The sequence below is a fragment of the Beta vulgaris genome, chromosome 8, assembly GCF_026745355.1.
Source record: "Beta vulgaris subsp. vulgaris cultivar EL10 chromosome 8, EL10.2, whole genome shotgun sequence".
NCBI classification, from domain to species: Eukaryota; Viridiplantae; Streptophyta; class Magnoliopsida; order Caryophyllales; family Amaranthaceae; genus Beta; species Beta vulgaris.
Genome location: NC_079209.1, coordinates 53,608,040 through 53,627,935, shown reverse-complemented (window position 1 = coordinate 53,627,935; position 19,896 = coordinate 53,608,040). Strand labels below are relative to the sequence as shown.

General features: G+C 33.9%; 2 protein-coding genes across 2 annotated transcripts; one reads left to right on the top strand and one right to left on the bottom strand.

Annotated features, from left to right (window-relative positions):
- Positions 1-4,238: 4,238 nt before the first annotated feature.
- On the top strand, positions 4,239-10,063 carry LOC104901820 (DNA replication licensing factor MCM5). Its single transcript, XM_010689444.4, has 18 exons — positions 4,239-4,626; positions 4,709-4,852; positions 5,364-5,543; positions 5,641-5,739; positions 5,866-6,002; positions 6,100-6,205; positions 6,518-6,652; positions 6,762-6,839; positions 7,004-7,108; positions 7,246-7,337; positions 7,456-7,588; positions 7,706-7,801; positions 8,040-8,131; positions 8,222-8,312; positions 8,577-8,686; positions 9,284-9,413; positions 9,496-9,597; positions 9,761-10,063. Exons 1-18 carry the CDS (start codon positions 4,333-4,335, stop codon positions 9,842-9,844), a joined length of 2,208 nt encoding a protein of 735 aa, XP_010687746.1. The 5' UTR covers positions 4,239-4,332; the 3' UTR covers positions 9,845-10,063.
- A 742-nt stretch (positions 10,064-10,805) lies between these two features.
- LOC104901892 (pentatricopeptide repeat-containing protein At2g13600) lies at positions 10,806-13,607 on the bottom strand. The gene is made up of 2 exons (XM_010689514.4): positions 11,280-13,607; positions 10,806-11,172 (listed from the first exon to the last, which is right to left on the bottom strand). Exon 1 carries the CDS (start codon positions 13,419-13,421, stop codon positions 11,628-11,630), a length of 1,794 nt encoding a protein of 597 aa, XP_010687816.2. The 5' UTR covers positions 13,422-13,607; the 3' UTR covers positions 10,806-11,172; positions 11,280-11,627.
- Between the last annotated feature and the right edge of the window lie 6,289 nt (positions 13,608-19,896).

The following is a 19,896-nucleotide window of genomic DNA, read 5'->3' as shown; positions in this document are numbered from 1 at the left end:
TAATCAGGAAATTTTATTAAAACTTAAAATTAACATACAAAATAAAACTAGCTAATAATCTAGAACGTCAATATATACAAAAAAATATTTACAAAAATTTACTTACAAATCACTATTCTCAAAAAACCATTCCACAATTAATGGTGGGTCATGATAAAAGATAAAGGTGTATTTATGGTGAAATCAGAATTTAGAAGTTAGACAAGGAAATAAATTATTTACTTTTTTATAGTGTTTCCTATATATAATGAAACTTTTACATTTATTTGGACCTATTTTTTACTATTATATAATAGCGATTAATTATCAAGGTAAAACGGTTTATGTAAAATATCATTCAAAAATTAAAGTACAACATATCTCTATTATATAAGGGAAGGGGGGGAGGTATGGTGTCCCCGAATGAAGAGACTATGTTACATCCTTCCCATTCTAAATTACAAATTCACTTACAAATCAAAGGGGGCTTCAAACAAAAATATCAAAAATATAATTATAACAATCACTCACAAGTCAACTAAAATCATAAAATTGCATAATTTACGTTATGCAAATCACTAAAATGAGAAAACTTTATAAAAACTTAAAAATTCACTTACGAACTACAACCTATAAAAAAATTGACTTGAAATCAAAGTGTCTACTTTCTTTACACTTTATGAAGTATTGTACTTAATTCAAAAATCAACTAAAAAAACATAATATTAGAAATCATAAATAAATTCAATAAAATTTCTATTTTGTTCATAGAATTTAACTTTGAAAAGTAAAAAAATAAAAAAACAAAAAGAATGGTGAGAGATTTAAGTGACAAAAACTAAACCAATCAAATTTTGCAACTAAAAACAATTATACTTCGTATGTCTAATATTCAAATTTTGACTCTTATGTCGAAAAAAATCGAGTTTCTGTTTTGAAAAAAAATTCAAGCACACATCGCGTGCAAAAAATTTTAGTAGGGATTATGGGAAGGGAGATTAAGTCTTGTGAGCTTTAAGAGAAGTAGGCCACAGGAGGCCCAAATCTTACAAGTAAATAAAGTATAAATAATTAGTTTGGATTTGAATAGGGTGATATGTTAGTGCATAGAATAGCTGCTTATGTAACTAAAGACCTTCAGGCCTGAGTGTGTATGGGCCAGTTTTGTATGCGACGCCGGCGCTTATGACAAAATGCAAAATATTGGCGATTTAAAATTCTTACTTCAAAATGCATGTTGGCTATATATATATAATTCTTGGGTTTAATGTAGTAGTAAATCGACCGCTTTAACTATTATTTATTAGTAAGTCTTGTGTAAGTCCGTCTTATAATGTTATCTTATTTTTTGCTAAAAGGGTTACTTTGTACATTGTAATAGTTATTTTCTAAGTTAAAGAGATTACTTTCATATATAAGGGGTCATCGTCTATCTTAAATTAGTCATTTTTGTAAGAAGTGACATTTTTAAGGTAGTAGGTGACCCTTATATTAATATAAACTAGCATTTTTTTGCACGCGATGCGTGCTTAAATTCTTTTCAAGACAGAAATTCGATTTTTTTCGACTTATGTAAAAGTCAAAATTTGAACATTAGACATACAAAGTATAATTATTTTTAGTTACAAAATTTAATTGCTTTAGTCTCTGTCACTTAAGTTTCTCACCAGTCTCTTTTCTTTTTTTACTTTTCAAGGTCAAAATTCTATGAACAAAATAGAAATTTTATTGAATTTATCTATGATTTCTAATATTATAATTTAGTTGATTTTTAAATTAAGTACACTACTTCATATATTGTGAAGAAAGTGGACACTTGGATTTCAAGTCAAATTTTTGTGAGTATGTATTGACGTGGTAGTGTATTGGTTGTAGTTTGTAAGTTAATTTTTTGGTTTTTGTAAAGTTTCATCATTTGAGTGATTTGTATAATGTAATTATGCAATTCTATGATTTAAGTTGACTTGTGAGTGATTGTTATAATTTTATTTCCAGTATTTTTATTTGAATCTCCCTTTAGTTTGTAAGTGGATTTGTAATTTACAAAGGAAAAGGGGTAAAATAGTATCTTCATTCGGGGACACCATAGCCCTCCCCCCTCCCTTATATAATAGAGATATGTTATACTTTAATTCTTGAATGATATTTTACATAAACCTTTTTACCTTGATAATTAATCGCTATTATATAATAGAAAGAGATAGGTCCAAATATATGTAAAAGTTTCATTATATATAGGAAACACTAGGAAAAAGTAAATAATTTTTTTTCCTTGTCTAACTTCTAAATTATGATTTCACAACAAATACACCTCAGGTTTTTTTCCTTGTCTAACTTCTAAATTATGTTTGCACACATTGATATTTAAAAATTTTCATCGTTTCAATTTTTGTCATTTTCTAAATTTTAACACTTTGAGATTCAATTATATTTGAAATAAAATTTTGATCTTTTTCATACACAATTTGATATTGGATTTTATTTTGTAGAAAAAAAAAATCGTTACTTTTCGCAAATTAATTTAGTTTTTTTTTCTGAAAAATGGATTTTTGCAAAAATTGTTCGCAAAAAGTTTGATATTGTTTTGTTTTTCAAAATTTATTTCTGAACATGGACTTGATATTGTTTTGTTTTTCAAAATTTATTTCTGAACATGGACTTTTTGCAAAAGTTATGGGCAAAAAAATTTAATATTGGCATTTTTTTAGAAAAAACTAAATTTGTTTTATATGAAAATGAATTAAATTTAAGTCTGATTGTATAAAAGCCCTTTTGAACTCATTGTTGTCATCTCCATTTTTTTATCTACATAACAATCAACTAATTTGCTATTGTTTATTTCAACTTATGTGAAATAATTTTGAAGGTTAAAAGAATTATGTACCTTTTTTGAAGTTCGCAAATTGCCGATGGATGAATGCTTGATATCGCCGTCAAAATCTTATGTTTTTCTCAAATTTGTGTTTATATGTAACTTTTGTGAGTATGTAATTGTGAATGGTTCTTGAGAACAATGATTTGTAAGTAATTTTTATAGTAAATGTTTTTGTATGTATTGACATTCTAGGTTATTAGTTTTACTTTGTATGTTAATTTTAAGTTTTAATAAAGTTTCCTGATTATTTGAGTGATTTGCGTCATTTTTATAACATGATTTTTTTAATTATGAGTGATTTGTAGAGTTTATTCTTTTAAGTGATTTGTGAGTGATTTGTGAGTGAGTGTTAAATTAATTTTCGATAGTTTTTTTGAGTCCCGATTTTAATTTTGAGATTCCTTTTGTAATTTAGATAGGGAAGGGGGGTAAAATAGTCAGTTCAAAAGAGGATATCATAGCTCCTCCCTTCCCTTATATAATAGAGATCATAATAAGAATTTGTAATTATTCTTTCAAGTTTAAAATTATTCGGGATGCAAATGTTTAAGAGTACAATCTAAGCAACATTATAAAGCTCAAACAAATTCTAATCTTGTTAAATGAAATCTTTAATATCTCGTTTGAAATCGTTATCCTATATAACACACTCTTTCACATAAGCATATTAATAAACGTTGATTTCAAGTCTATCAATTTCACTCAGGCATGCTTATATTAAAAATAATATATATTTTAATGATAATGAAGTCAAATTTAGGTGGTAGACGAGATTATTTAGATAAGGTGAATCAATGTTATCATTGAGATCTTACTTTGTATTGTAAGAGTTAGATCCTACCATATAAGTAAATTAGTAGAAGACTTATGATAGAGCTTTACATATTAATAATGACATTTTTCATTCCCAAACGATGATAATAGTTCAATACTTTAAGATTGAAGTAACTTGTGACTAAAAAAACTAATAGGAGAAAGATAAAATATAATATTTGGAATTATTTTGTGAAATTCTATAATAAAATCGGATGATAGAATCGTATTATGATCCTATCATGTGATATTTAGTAGTTGGGTAGGATCAAAACATCCTATTAAATTAAGATTATATGAAGGATCGAAATAAAAAAGTTTCATCCGCATCATAGAACCATAGATTCAGATCGAGATTTTAACAATAATGATGTGAAGTAGAAAAAACGAATAAATAATTCACCATTTTATAACAAGTTTTACCCACATAGTATCCATAAGCCTACATGTAAAGAGGCTGGGGATCAAGTATTGAGCCCAAATTAAAAAAAATGGGCCGGTGGTCTACTCCACTTCGTGGGAGATTTCCCGCCAAATTAGCCCGCCAAAACACAGCATTTACCCTCTTCTTCACTTCCCCACCATTTGATCTCCTAATTTTGATTTCCGCCACCATTGAAATCAAAAAGCATTAGAGAGAGAAAAACAAAGCATAGAGAGAGAAAATGTCAGGTTGGGATGAAGGAGCAGTGTACTACAGTGAACAAGCACAGTTTCCAGCTGGCCGCACCGGCGAAACCAACAACAGTTCCGATGCAGCCGCCAGTAGCCGACACTCGGTTCTCCTTAAATTCAAAGAATTCATCCGAAGCTTCGAGACGGAATCGAATGTATTCCCTTATCGTCAAAGTTTAATCCACAATCCTACTTCACTTGTTGTCAACCTTGAACATCTTGATGCATTTGATCCTCATCTTCCGTCACTCCTCCGATCTTCTCCCGCCGATTTCCTACCACTTGTGTGTATTCTATCTATTTCTTTCTTTCTCCTGTTTTTATGATTGATTTCGGTGTATAATGATATTTTGGTTGTGATTTTAGTTTGAGAATGCGGCTTCTGAAGTTTTGGCAAGTTTGAAGTCTAAAGTTGCTGGTGAGACTGGAGAAATGGAGGAGCCTTTTACTGAGGATCTTCAGATTCTTCTTACTTCTAATGAGGATTCTGTCTCTATCCGTTCTCTTGGTGTATGCTTCTTTACTTATCTCCCATCCTTTTTTTGTTGTTAGGGTTTCATTCCGATAAATGCCTAAATCAGGACTGTTCTGGGCGATGAACAATATTTGGTGGTAACAAAATTAATACTTTCTTCGTTTCGTTTTAAATTCAACAAATGAATATTTCATTATCTCACAAAGAATAGCCCTTTGTTGCGTAAGTAGTACATTTATTGCAAAAAGTAGCACATATATATGAAAAAAAACTAGTGTACTTCCTCTAAGAAAGAAGCGTTTCATTTATTTCGAAACAAGCAAGTATAAAAATCCAGCATATGACTTGATTATAGTGATGTTATTGGTTCTAATATACTACTTTATTGATTAAAAATACTACTTCTTTTACTGGATGTAAGTAATTTTTTAATGATCAGAATGAAAGATGTGTAGGACAGTTTTGAATTGGGGAAAGTGTGCTTGTTTTCATTGAATTAAATTGAATTCATTTCAATTGTTTTACTTATTATTATTGAATGAATAGGCTCAATTCATATCAAAATTGGTGAAAATATCTGGGATTACCATTGCTGCTTCAAGGACCAAAGCGAAGGCTACTTATGTGACACTACTCTGCAAGAACTGTAAAAATGTCAAGCTTGTTCCTTGTCGTCCCGGTCTTGGTGGTGCCATCATTCCTAGATCTTGTGACCATCTTCCTCAGGTGCTTTTCAATATTTTTTGTTTTGCTGTTTTTTATTTTATTTCTGCTTTAACTTTATTAACTCAAAATAACTTAATTTCTGTTGTGTTAAAATTAGCCTGGTGAAGAACCCTGCCCTCTTGATCCTTGGCTTATAGTTCCTGATAGAAGCAAGTATGTTGATCAGCAAACCCTCAAACTTCAAGAGAATCCTGAGGTGAATAATACTCTCATTTCAATGAACTGCCAATTACCCATTTTTTGTGTCAGAGTAATGTGAAATTGTTTGTTGAATACTTTTGATAATTGAATATTTGTATGCCATGATCTCCTTAAACTGTAGGATGTTCCAACTGGAGAGCTTCCAAGAAACATGCTTCTTTCCGTAGATAGACATCTTGTTCAAACAATTGTTCCGGGCACTAGACTCACTGTCATGGGAATTTACAGTATTTTTCAAGCTAACAATGCATCTACTTCGTAAGAACTTTACTATTCTCCCCAACTTTTTACACTGAATTTTTCAGATACTAATGATATTCTTTCTCTTCCGGTACTTGTGTTGGTCATCATGCAGTCATAAAGGAGCTGTTGCAATTAGACAACCTTATATAAGAGTTGTAGGAATAGAGGAAGCCAATGAGGCTAACTCTCGAGGTCAAGCTGCTTTCACTTCTGATGAGGTTTGTCTCAATTCTAACATACCTGCTTCCTCTATCTCTTTATCTGCTAGCTTCTGTTTGCTGTTATCTATCGACTTGAGAACTTTCTGTTGGATTTATGATTATCATACTCCTCAGCAATTGAAATTTTGTTTATTGAACTCTATAGAACGAAAGGTTGTGGCTGTTGGTTGATTGTAAAGGCGAACTTTTTATAGCTGTGCATGTTTAAATAATTGAAGCTGCGCTCTTCAATTCCCATGGTTTAGAGCCAGCTAAGGAACAATTTGTGGCCCTCGTATGCATGTCTTGATATATATGCTTTCATTACAGATTGAAGAGTTCAAAAAATTTGCTGGTCAGCCTGATGCTTATCAAACCATATGCTCTAAGATTGCACCCTCCATCTTTGGCCATGATGATGTGAAGAAGGCTGTGGCTAGCCTTTTGTTTGGCGGATCAAGGAAGGTACATTGTTAATTTGATATTGATCTTGTGTTTACCCTTGGTTGATGAGGTTATGGCAATCAGTAGCTCTAAATTTGTGGGTGGCTTACACCATTTTTTGTGGTTGCAGACTTTGCCAGATGGTGTTAGGTTAAGAGGTGACATCAATGTGCTGCTTTTAGGGGACCCTTCTACTGCCAAATCACAGGTACCTTTTCGTTCTCTTATTATGTTATTTTCTCTCGCTCTCTCATGCCTATGTTTTTGTTTTCATTCGACACGGTAAATGAACCCATTGGCTAATAAAACTACTAGCTGTTCATTTAACCATACGGGAAAAAATCTGATTTTAGTCACATTTGCTCAATGAAGTTTCTGAAGTTTGTTGAGAAGACAGCACCTGTAGCTGTTTACACTTCGGGTAAAGGATCTTCAGCTGCTGGTCTCACAGCTTCTGTGATTCGTGACAGTGGTTCAGTAAGTTCTCAACTTCTAGAAACGTGAATGCTGTCATATTCCAGTCAACCTAACTAACATACATATATGCTAAAGGTTTAGCTCATTCTTTTTCTGAGTTCTATTTCATGATTGTGACAAATCTTCTTCATTACCAGCGTGAGTTCTATCTGGAAGGTGGTGCCATGGTATTGGCCGATGGAGGTGTTGTCTGCATTGATGAGTTTGACAAAATGAGAGCAGAGGATAGGTTAGCTGGAGTTTGGATACTTTATCTCATATTTTTTTGGATGACTATGGTTAAACGTTCACGATAATTTTTTACAAGTGTCATCTATAATTGCTGAATTCCAGTCTTGGTTTTACAGGGTTGCTATTCATGAAGCCATGGAGCAGCAGACTATTTCTATTGCTAAAGCAGGTATAACAACTGTTCTCAATTCGCGAACCTCTGTGCTTGCAGCTGCCAATCCTCCATCAGGGCGTTACGATGATCTAAAGGTTTGCAGTTCTGCTCTCTTTTTATCAAATACCTCAGTCTTCATGCTTGACTCTTAATCTTAAATCTACACTGGTGTTCAAAATTTTAAACTAACCTTATGATTTTCTTTCGTCCAGACTGCTCAAGATAACATAGATCTGCAAACCACTATTCTTTCTAGGTTTGACCTAATCTTCATTGTGAAAGATGTCAGGATGTACAGTCAAGATAAGGTAAATACAGCATGAACAAATAAAATTCTTCAGCAGCCTTTTGCTTTCATATGGATGAGACTCATGAGAGTACTGCTAATTTTTCAATATATCGATATTTGATGTTTTACTTCAGAGCTGATTACTTTTATTCTTCTGCACTGAGATGTGTATGATGCTTTATTTCCCATACGGTTTATCAAGATTTGAGCTCCCTAAATTATTCTACAATGTTTTTTGTTTTTGCTTTTTTCTTCAGATAATTGCTACTCATGTCATAAAACTCCATGCATCTGCTGATTCAACTAGGGGGGAGACTAAAGTTTCAAAAGAGGAGAATTGGTTAAAGAGGTATTCTATGTGAAATCTCTTGATCATGCACTACAATGGTGTTGATGAATACTACAATGGTACTAATTGCATGTGTTTCCTTGTATACAGATATATACACTATTGTAGAACTAATTGCCACCCCCGTCTGTCAGAATCAGCTGCAAAGAAATTACAGACCGAGTATGTTAGCATCCGACAGGTAATGAATCTTTGAAAAGCGTTTTCCTATTTGCTTGGTTGAAGGATGAGGCTATATTATGTCAAATCTCTTGTTCATGGGAAATGTTTCAAAAGGAGTCATAGAACTAGATCAGAAAGTTATCAGATTACCATGGTCGTACTTGAATTTTTGAATCTGCTTAAGTGGTTTGGAAGATGAAATATAATCAGAATGACTCTTAGATATAATATCCTTTGGCTGTATTTTTAAGTAATGGCTTTATGTTCTGTTTTTTTTTTTCAGAATATGAGGCAACAAGCAAATGAAAGTGGGGAGGCAGCTGCAATACCAATCACTGTGAGGCAACTTGAAGCTATAGTTAGGTTAAGTGAGGCCCTCGCAAAGATGAGATTGTAAGTGCTGCTTTTTAGCTTGATTACAGTATGCTTGCTCCACTTTCTTCCAAGAATGGCTTTTGGTTTACTACCACCTTCTGCATATAGTCCATATGCTTTGAAGGAGTATGAGACCTTGAGATGATCTGCTGAGTGTCTCGTTGAACTGAATTAATTCTTATTATTTGTTATTTTTGAGGTTGGAGGTGAGTTAAGTTCTGGAAATTAATGTGAGAGCTCTTAGTTGATTTGCCTCTCATGAGATGACATCTATGTGGCAACACTATTCATTTTCTATCTTTTACTCCCTCCGGTCTTTATTAGTTTACCCGTATGCCTTTTCGGGATGTCTCTTATTAGTTTACCCCTTTCTTTTGTTTCTATTTTTGGAATGAGACCACTAACTTTTCATCACACATACATTTAACTTCAATATAAAATAATAGTTTCTCTTTCTTTCTATGACCCACAACATTATTTCTTCTAAAACTCTATGCAAAAGAAAGGGGTAAACTAATAAAGACTGGAGGGAGTATATCATTGCAGAATTTTGGTGGCATTGAATATTTGCATTGGCATTCTGCTGAATGTTCTGTTTGTCTACCCCTGTTTCAGGTCTGAGGTTGCCACAGATGAGCATGTAAAGGAGGCAATAAGGCTCTTTAATGTTGCCACTATGGATGCAGCACGCTCTGGAATTAATAACCAAATAAATCTTACTCCCGAGATGGCTAATGAGATAAAGGTGAAGCAAAATTCTGGTATCTGCATAGGATTTTTTTTAGGCTTGTCCTCTCAAGCTTTTCTTCTGGTTTTCATGTAAACAGCAAGCAGAAGTGCAGATAAAGAGAAGAATTGGAATTGGTAGCCACATATCAGAAAGACGTCTGATTGATGACCTGAGCAGAATGGGGATGAATGATTCTATTGTAAGTAGCAGCCTAGCAGTGGATAACATCATAACATGCCAGTTTATTACCCAAATGACTCTCAGCAGTTCTCATAATCTGAAATTTTGGCTGGTTGATCATGATTAACCTGCTTCCTTTGACTTCTGCTTTTAGTAACATTTGCATATATTTGACCTTACAGGTGAGAAGAGCACTACTGATAATGCACCAGAGAGATGAAGTTGAGTACAAGAGAGAAAGACGTGTAATTGTTCGTAAAGCTTGAGCCGTCTTCACTGCCTGTTGAAGCGTTCCTGATCTGGCGATCAGAGACTTAGTGTAGTCCCTGAACTCCCTTGTGGCCTCCAAATTGTACATTTCCATCACATCAAAGAACTGTTCATTGCAACCATTACTTGGTGGTCTCAGTTATGAGTAACCAGCCACTCGTATTTGCATTATATATTGAATTATGTATCTTAAAAGTTAAATTATTTTTGTTTAATAGGTTGGTTTACCTAGCATGTACAACTAGTCTGTTTCTTCATGTAACTCTGTAGTCTGTAGTCAGTATTCAGTAATCAGTATGGTATCCATACAATTACAGAAAGTGAAGACGCCAACTAAAAAGTTATCTCACAACTGTGTGCATCCAACATAGTCATAACTCAAGGCACTGAGTTATCTAGTCAGATTTGCATGTGTAAGAAATCCGAGTACTATGTGATTATACCAAATTGTGCACGCACATGCCTAAGTCATGCTTCTGTGACTTTAAGCGACAATATTATGTGTTTCGTAACACTTCAAATGGTAACTCAAGACATTAAAACACTGGATTTGACAATGATAAGGGTAATTTATGTAAAAGTGGACTTCGTGCTTGAAGTCCCTTGCGAGGGGGAGGGAATTGGGGATCCTTCTTGCAAGAGCTGAAATTTGATCCCATGACCTCTAGGATTGGAGGTGATGCCAATACAACTAGATATCACCTACTGCTCATGTAACAACCAAATAACCAATATGCCCAGATTTTGTGGCCTCATTTGAGAGTGTATCTTGTTTTAGTATCTTAACGTCTTTGGTCCACCTAGAGTGTATCTTGTTCATTTGTGTTCTGTAACTATATATTTTTTGAAGTTGTTTTTGGAGTGAGAATGTCATGAGTTTAGGTATGTCTGATTTACTTGCAAAAGATAAATTGTACCGAATAAAAAAAGACTACAATTAAGCTTAACAAACAGGGATGGATGAACTTGAACTCTTCTGTATGTACCATTCTTTGTCAATCTGTACACAAAAATCACTTGATTGATAGAATGAACATGATAGAAGTTGACAACCAAACCCCGCTACATTGCCTTCAGAAGAACAAGAGCTTCCATCTTCGTGGAATGTCTCCACTACTTACTATTCTGTGATAACCAAATTCTCATTGATGGATGAATCATGAAAGAATAAAGAAAAGTCTATCCTCACCCGATCACCTCGATTTGAATTTCAATCGAACTCCCAAAGTTTCAGCTCTTCTGATCCGTTATTGCTTGGGATTTATCGAGCAGCCCACTTGAGTTCGATGCAAATTGCAATACCTTGAAACTGAACACAGGTCCACTGAATTATACAGATATAAGCTCATCAGTAATCATCAATCAGCAACTTTATGTTGTACTGTTTCATGGACATGTTCAGTTTATGCAAAAACAGGATATTCAGCTCACCTCTTCCTTCACTGCAAGTGATTCTAACATCTTTCGAGATACAATATTAAGTTGTTCTTCTTTTCAAACTGTTGGGCTTTCTACTGACATTTCTGACATCAAGATTGACGAAGCTCGAAGCATATGCACATCAAGTATAGGGAATTAATCATTTTTTGAAGCTGATAGAGAACTTCTTGAATGTGTCTTCGCTACAGATCTCTCAATGAAATTTCGACACGCAGTAAAGTTTCTTCCTTTTCCAGAAAAACTCAAGAGCTATTTACTAATGTTCCAGGAAGAACACATGATGAACATATGGAAATTAGAGCACCCCTTTTAGAAATCATGGCATCATTTGCAAGAGGATCAAGCAATGTCCGTTGATATCAATGAACTAGTTCCTTGAATTTTGTGTACACTTTTAGATTTCATTATGTTTCTCATATTCTTTGCCCCTTCCCAATGGCTCGAAACTGCGAACATGTTTGATAGCAAGACATATGTTGAAGGATCACTCTGTTTAAGATGGATTGCACATTCTGCCGCACGCTTGCCTGCTTCAAAATCCCCATGAATATGACAGGCACCAAGTAAGGTCTTCCAAACTAATGGTCCTGGTTTAAAAGGCATTCCTGCGATAAGTTCCTCTGCTTCTTTGATCTGTCCAGTTCTTCCAAGCAGATCAACCATACAAACATAGTGATCCTCTCCTGGAGAAATTCCATATATATGAGTCATTGAAGAGAAATACTTCCATCCTTCCTCCACAAATCCGCCTTGGCTACAAGCATAAAGAACACACACAAAAGTAATGTAGTTTGGCTGAATGCCCTTGGTTACCATTTCATTGAAAGCTTGGAGAGCTTCTAGTGGTTGGCCATTTTGGGCAAATCCCATTACCATTGTAGTCCATGTAACCGTTGTACGATCCATCATTCGCCTAAACACCAACATTGCATCATCAATACATCCACATTTGACATACATATCAAGCAGAGCATTGTCAACACATATATCCATCTGACTTCCAAGCTTTATCCTCAAGCCATGAGCTTTTTTACCATCATCAAGAGAAGCCATATTAGCACATGCCTGAAAAGTGGTGGCAACACTAAACTGATTTGGCCTTATACCTGCCATCTTCATTTCTCCAAGGAGCTCCAGCGCTTTGCTTGGAGCCCCACAAGTCAAGCACCCACTAGCCATAGTTGTCCAAGATCGAACATTCTTGCAACCGATCTCATGAAAAGCTTTAAACCCATTAACCAACTCCCCAAACTTCAAATACATATCAACTACAGAATTCCCAACACATGTTTCACTTCCATGGCCAAACTTAACAAGCTGACCATGCATCTGCATTCCTAATTTATCATCACCAAGATCGACCAACGAACTAAGAACCATCGAAAACGTAAATGCATCAGGCTTTACGCCTTCACGAACCATCCTCAACCAGAAGCCAGGAACTTCCGCGGGTAAAATCTGCAAATATCCAGAGATCATAGCATTCCAAGACACCATATCCTTATTCAAACACCCATCAAAAATCTTAATAGCATCCAATAACTCTCCATTTCTTATCAAAGCAGTTAAAAACGCATTTTTAACAAAAACATTCCACTCAAATCCTAGTCTTATAACTAACGTGTATATCTGATAAGCCTGAGAAACAAACCCAGTACAAGAGCAAGCATTAAGTGCACTAACTAAAGTAAACTCATTAGGCCTCACATCACCAGTAAACATACAGGAGAAGTAAACAAGACCTTGCTTAGCAAAACCATAACGCACAAATCCAGCAATAAAGGAAGTCCAAGACACAACATTTCTTTGAGGCATTTCATCAAACAGTTGGAGTGCATTACCAAAATCCCCGAATTTTACATACATACTAAGGAGATAATTCTGGAGAATTGTGGATGAATACAAATAAGAGTTTTTTATGAGGTGGGCATGTATTAATTTTCCATGAGGCAAATCTGAAATTTGATGGGCATTTTTGAGGAAATTAATGTACTCTATTTCTTTCTCTGTTAATATGTTTTTACCCAGATAAATAGATGTCTTGGAAGTTGAATTTGTGGAAATTTTATGTAGAAAAGATGAAAACAAATACTGGGTTTTCCTTGCTTGGAAAGTTGAAGCTAGGAACAACATCACAAAAAAAAAAAAAATTAAATAAATTGGAATGCTCTTTCTGGTCCGTATAAGGGAAAAAAATTAATTGGCACCAGGTGTGCACGGGTCTAGGATCGGGCTGAATCGGTTGAACGGGTCACGGGTGGATTGGAAAAAAAAACATGGATTTTGGGATATTTGTTCTGACGTGGAGTTTTGGGAGCAACTTTAGTGAATTTCGATTGCTGTGTGAAGGGAGGAAGGAGGATGATGTCATGATCATGATGGTGATAGTCTGATAGACACCCTTTTCTGATTTTTCATTTATCTATTCTTATTATCTAATAGTAGTATATTTTCTACTTGAAGTTATTTGTGAAGCTCAAGTAGGTTGTTTATTACTCCCTCCGTTTCACAATATAAGGCGCGCATAATGTTCGAAGTTGAACTTTGATCGTTAATTACTCTCAATTTATGTTGATATAAAATTTAAAAAAATAATATTATTATAGTATTTTTCAAGATGAATCCAACGGTATAATTTTTATAATTTTTACTTATCGTATTTGAGAGATATTTATGGTCAAAGCAAATTTTCGTAAAGCGTGAATGCCTTATATTTTGAAACAGAGAGAGATTTATTTTTTCCTTCTCTTTTTACTTTCATTAATTATTATTATTATTCTATTCAAAATCCCCATTCACTTGTTTATGTTACTACTCACCAAGTTTTCTTCTTTAATTTAAGCTATATTTAGTTTTGTAATTAATGTTAAGCTAATCAAGATGCATAATAGAATTCAAGTTTTTTTTATTGGCTTTAAAAAGACATTTAAACATCACAATAAAAAAATAACCACTAATTTAAACAAGTTTAAATAATTTTCGAGATATTATATATATTGACAGTTAGGTGTCAATTTTCTTTCAACAATACACATAAACACAAACACAACTTTTTCTTTCACATTAACACATTTTACATCCGATATCTTACAAGAAAAAGGATTTTTAGAGCTATAACACATAGATAATTTTACATCATCAATGCCAAAATAAAAGCTAGACCTTGCTAATTAAATCCTTGAGCATTACTAGACATAAACATTATGATAATCTAGAGTCATTACTAAAATTTACGTACTATCCAGTACATAAACGTAATTATAGGGGAGTCCGCTGTGTTTAAACCCCTACAATTCCAAAACATGATCTTCATTTACCCTCTTCGAACTGAGACTGTTTAGTCTCAGTTTCGAAGACCTCATTAGTAGGAAACTCCACTGATTCAAACCTTTTAAATCTCTCCTTAAGCTCTTCCATTTTCTCCTTCATCCACTCACTAAATTCCTTAAACATTTGATCGAAAAAAATCTCAATTTCAAGCAGAAAATCATCAAACTTACACTTCTTCACACACTCCAATCCCAACACAATCTCCCTCTTGCGCTTACGAGGACGACCCACTGGTCTCTTCTTCAAAACATCCTCTATTTCAGCAGTTTCCTTCTTTTCCACATCAACAGAGTTATTAAAACTTCCCTGTACATCCTTTAGAACCTCTGCGGGAATTTGCACGGGTACCTTAAAAGGCAGCATTTCTCCTAGCTGGGATTTTTTTTTATAGTTAAGGCTCGAACTCGAAACCTTAATTAAGGAGCGAGAGTGCTAAAGACGGGACAAAATAGGAATTGTATAAGGAGCTATTGAATGAGTGAAGTAGAGAGTGGTGAGTGAATGGTGACTTGAGGAGAAACATGTGTATTTATAGCCAATCTTGGAGCTCCAAAACTAATAAATTAATCAAGGTTATTTTTGGGAGATCCTTGTTATGAAATGCCAGCTATCCTATTTATGTTTTTTTTTAATAACTAATCCTATTTTATGGTAAGAGAGAAGTTTGGAGTATGGAATAAATAAGTAATTGGGTTTCTACTTTTTTTCTTTATGGTTTTTGATAATTTATCCTATTTTATGGTAGAGAGAAGTTTGAAGTATGGAATAAATACTTCCTCTGTTTTTTTTTATCATTTCTACTTTTTTGTGCGCGTCTTCCAATGCACGTTTTAAAATTTAAATATCTTTCATTATATATTAGTAAAAATTATAACGATTGAATATTAATAAAGTACTAATTGAGACGAATCAAACAAAACCCCACATGACTATGTTTTTTCTTATAAATTGAGAACATTTGGGAAGATTCTCTCTATGCATGAATAGTGTCAAGATTCCAAGTGAGAAAGATAAAAAAAAAAACAGAGGGAGTAAGTCATTGGGTTTCTACTATTTTTTTAAACATATTTTATGTGCAATATTTTAATACGAACATTCCTTATCCGAGTTCTGCCAACAAAAACCATTCCTTATCAAACCTTCTTTTGTTATTTATTTGCAATATTTTACTATCAACATCCCAAAACAGACCTTCATTATTATTATTATTCTTTTCCTTCGTTTTTGTTTGCAATATTTTATCTCAAAACATTTAAGCAACGCCTCCTCGAGAAAGTATACTCCATATCCAGTATGGGACAACTTTTCCCATACCATTTACTTGATATGATTAGATGTAGCCCAAATATGATTTAATAGCTAACTAATATGATTAGATCTAGCCTAGATATGATTTAAAATTTCAACTAACAAGCCACCCAAAAAAAATACGAAAAAAAAATTTATAATTTTTTAATATTACTTTTGTCATAAAAATTACATAAATGTCATGGTATTGGCACATATAGGGTATGGGAATATCATTGCTCCCGCCTCCTCTCTCCTTCTTTTTCTCTCTTCTCTCTCCTCTCCCATAAAACCCTAACTTTCAACTTAGGGGCTTACCACCGCCAAAGTTTTATTACTAGCTTTTTATGTTTATGTTTCCAATAAATCTCAATCTGATCTCTCTCTAATGGAGACTTTTTCTACCTATATATTGGGTTATGTCTACCCATATATTGGGTTTTATCTCTCTCCATGTGAGAGTTTAGAGAATTTGTTTTTGGGTTTTTGTGTATTTCAAGATGTTGATTTGTTGATCGAAACTTGTGCGGAGTTGCAACAGATGTCAAGACTTCATTTACAATCACTTGAATTGAATCCGGATCTACTTCAAAACTACAAAAAATCGACAGACCCCCTTGTAGAAGGCTGCATCAGACAGCCATGTGAAAGACAAGGGTTTTCAGAAGTGTTAGATCCACTCAACGATCGTGGTTTTATCATATTAGAATTGTATTTATTTCATTTGATATGTATTTGTTTAGTTTTGACTTTTATTATAGATGTATGACTTTGAATCAATGAATTAATGTTAATTTCAAAAATAAAAATTATCTTAAAACAGACACTCATTTTTTTTTCATGGGCTGAACAAAGTGTCACTATAGCACTTCATATAGTAAGCAGTAGACCCTCCATTTCTTTATAATTTACTCACTTCATTTTGGAGGAGAACTAAGGAGGAAGTATAAAAGTATAAGAGAGAAACTAAAGATGTGGAGAGAGAAGAGAGAGAGAAACAAAAGAGTGCCTTAAAATATTAATTAAGAAGTGAATGACATGGGTGAAAAAAGAGGAGAAAGTAGATGTGATATGTTACCAGCCAAAAATAGAAAAAGCAATAGTGTGTAGATTAAAAAGAAACGGAGTAAAAAGGAAAGTGTGTAGATTAAAAAGAAACGGAAGGAGTATGACTCAAAATAAATACTTAAAAGAAGGATTTTTTTTGTCTTTTACTACTTTTAACTTTCAAGATTTTGCGAGAAATTAACTTATAAAAATTTTGTTGTCCGAAACTATTTTTTTTAATCCTTTTGATGTTGAGAGCTAACTAATGTCGGGTTTCAGCGTTGAATTTTTTCAGTTCAAAATTAGGGAGAAAACAAAATTACCCTTGTGGAAATTGCTTGAGATCCGAGAAGACTGGGAGGGTGATTGTTTAAATTTTAGTTTAAATAGTAGAAGAGTAATTTAATGGTGTGTTGGTGGTACAACGTGTAAATATAGATATAAGAGGAAGAGAAAGCACACAGGAAAATGGGTAAATAGAATGGTAAAATGAAAAAAAAAAAGATTTGAATAAGTCAAGTGATATTATAAAGACAAATCACACTCCGCCCCAAGAAGAATGCCCTGGTGATCCCTTTAGATAGCGAACGACATGTAGAGTCGCATCCCAATGCGCCTAACGAGGGTGTTGCATGAACTGAGCTAGAATATGAACAGAGTACGCACCAAATCCGGACGAGTAAAGGAGAGATAGATAAGGCGCGACCAACAAAACGTCGATACGATTCTGGATCTGACAAGAGATCATCAGTAGCAAGAGCAAGAGCATGGTTCTGTTCAAGCGGGAAAGCGGCTGGCTTAGCCCCCATTAGTCCAGTCTCAGAGATGATGTTCAAAGTGTACTTGCATTGACACAAAAACAAACCCTCAGGACCCCGAGCAATCTCAATCCCGAGAAAGTACTTCAAAACTCCCAAATCTTTCATATGAAAGCAATCACCCAAGTACCGTTTAAAGCGGAGGATAGCTCCGGAGTCATTGCCGGAAATAATGAGATCATCCACGTACACGAGCACGGATAACTGCACCCGATCCCGACTGAAGGTAAACAGGGAATAATCAGAATAGCACTAAACAAACCATAGTGCAAGAGGAAGGCAGCTAATTTGGCGAACCAGCACCGGGGAGCCTGACGTAACCCATATAAAGATTTTCAAAGACGACAAACCAGACCGGGACGTGAGGGAGTAAAGCCCGGAGGAGGCTTCATGTATACAACCTCGTCCAAGTCACCATGAAGAAAGGCGTTATGGACGTCCATCTGATGCAATTCCCAGTTCTTAGCAGTAGCGACAGCCAGAAAGGCCCGAACAATGACCATTTTGGCCACGGGTGCAAAAGTCTCATTGTAGTCGATGCCCTCAACCTGATGATTGCCAAAAACAACTAAGCGAGCTTTGAGACATTCAACAGAACCATCTGAATGAAATTTCACCTTGTACACACTTACACCCAAGATCTTTATGAGCGGGTGGTAATTCCTCCATGACCCAAGTGGCATTATCTTCTAAGGCATTAATCTCTTTTTGCATAGCTTCACGCCAACCAGGATCCTTCATAGCCTCAGTAAAAGAACGTGCCTCAACAAAAGATTGGGAGGGTGATTGTTTAAATTTTTTGTTTAAGTTGTAGAAGAGTAATTTAATGGTGTATTGGTGGTACAACGTGTATATATAGATATAAGAGGCATATAAAGCACACATGAAAATGGGTAAATAGAATGGTCAAATGAAAAAAAAAAAGATTTGAAGAAGTCAAGTGATATTATAAGACATTGAAAAAACTGGAAAAAAATAGTGTAAAGTCGAAAACCAACATAAAGTAGTTTTACCAACAAAATGATAAAAGTAAGAACTATAAGGTATGTTGGGATAATAAATATTTTATAAGATAGTTTCTCGCAAAAATTTTAATAATTAAGACAAAAAAAATCCTTAAAAAATAACAATAATGAACTTCTTCATCAACTCTCTCTCCTAAACCATCTCCTTCTTTTTTACCCCCTTTCTCTTTGTTTTCCTGTGACTGCCCTGCTATGGACGAGATCAACGTAGATAGGCGATGGCGATGGAAGCGGCGAGAAAGATTTACTGAATTTTTATTGGATATAATCTGAACTAATATGTTTGAGGTACTAAAATTTGGTCTAATATGTTTGAGGTACTAAAATTTGATCTGATATGTTTGTTTGAGGTACTAAAATTTTGTCCTGTTTAGCAAAAGTAGTCGTTGATGTATTGTTAGTTGTTCGAGTAGTTGTTAGTTGTTAATTTGTAGCTGTTAACTTTTAGCTGTGAAAGTAGTTGTTTAAGAAATAAGTGTTTGATAAAAGTAGCTGAGATTATATATATAAATAAGAAATATTAATTTCCCTAATATGATTAATTATTTTATGGTTAAATTAAATGTCAATATTATAAACACAATGCTTAATGTTATTTTACTTTAATGTCCCTAAAATCATCTAACTATAGTTTTGTATATTTAACTAGTTTTACAACATTTAATAGTTTTCTCCATAAACCAATAAAAATCACCTATTCCTTCCAATAAAAATCACCTATACAACATTACAACTATACTTCAAATTCTCTAGAGATGTCCTAATTTTTCATCTCTCATTCTCATATGATATATGTCATATAGTATAAGTGATTAATTTCGTTTCAAAATATAAAAAAGTGATTAATAATTTCATGCGTGAAGATAACTCTCTCTTAATTCTTTCTATCTCTCCTCTAATTTCATATCTGGGATAGTGTTGAATTCCATTGATGCCCACATATAAGTGTTCCACATTGGAGAAAGAGGAGAGACTAAACCACTTTTATAAGTTTTGGAGTTACTCCTCCTATCACCAATTGGTTTTAGGATGGAACCTCCATTAGCTTTCAACTTTTTTTCTTGTGCTATGCGTTTTTTCCATTATGTTTTTCCCCAAATT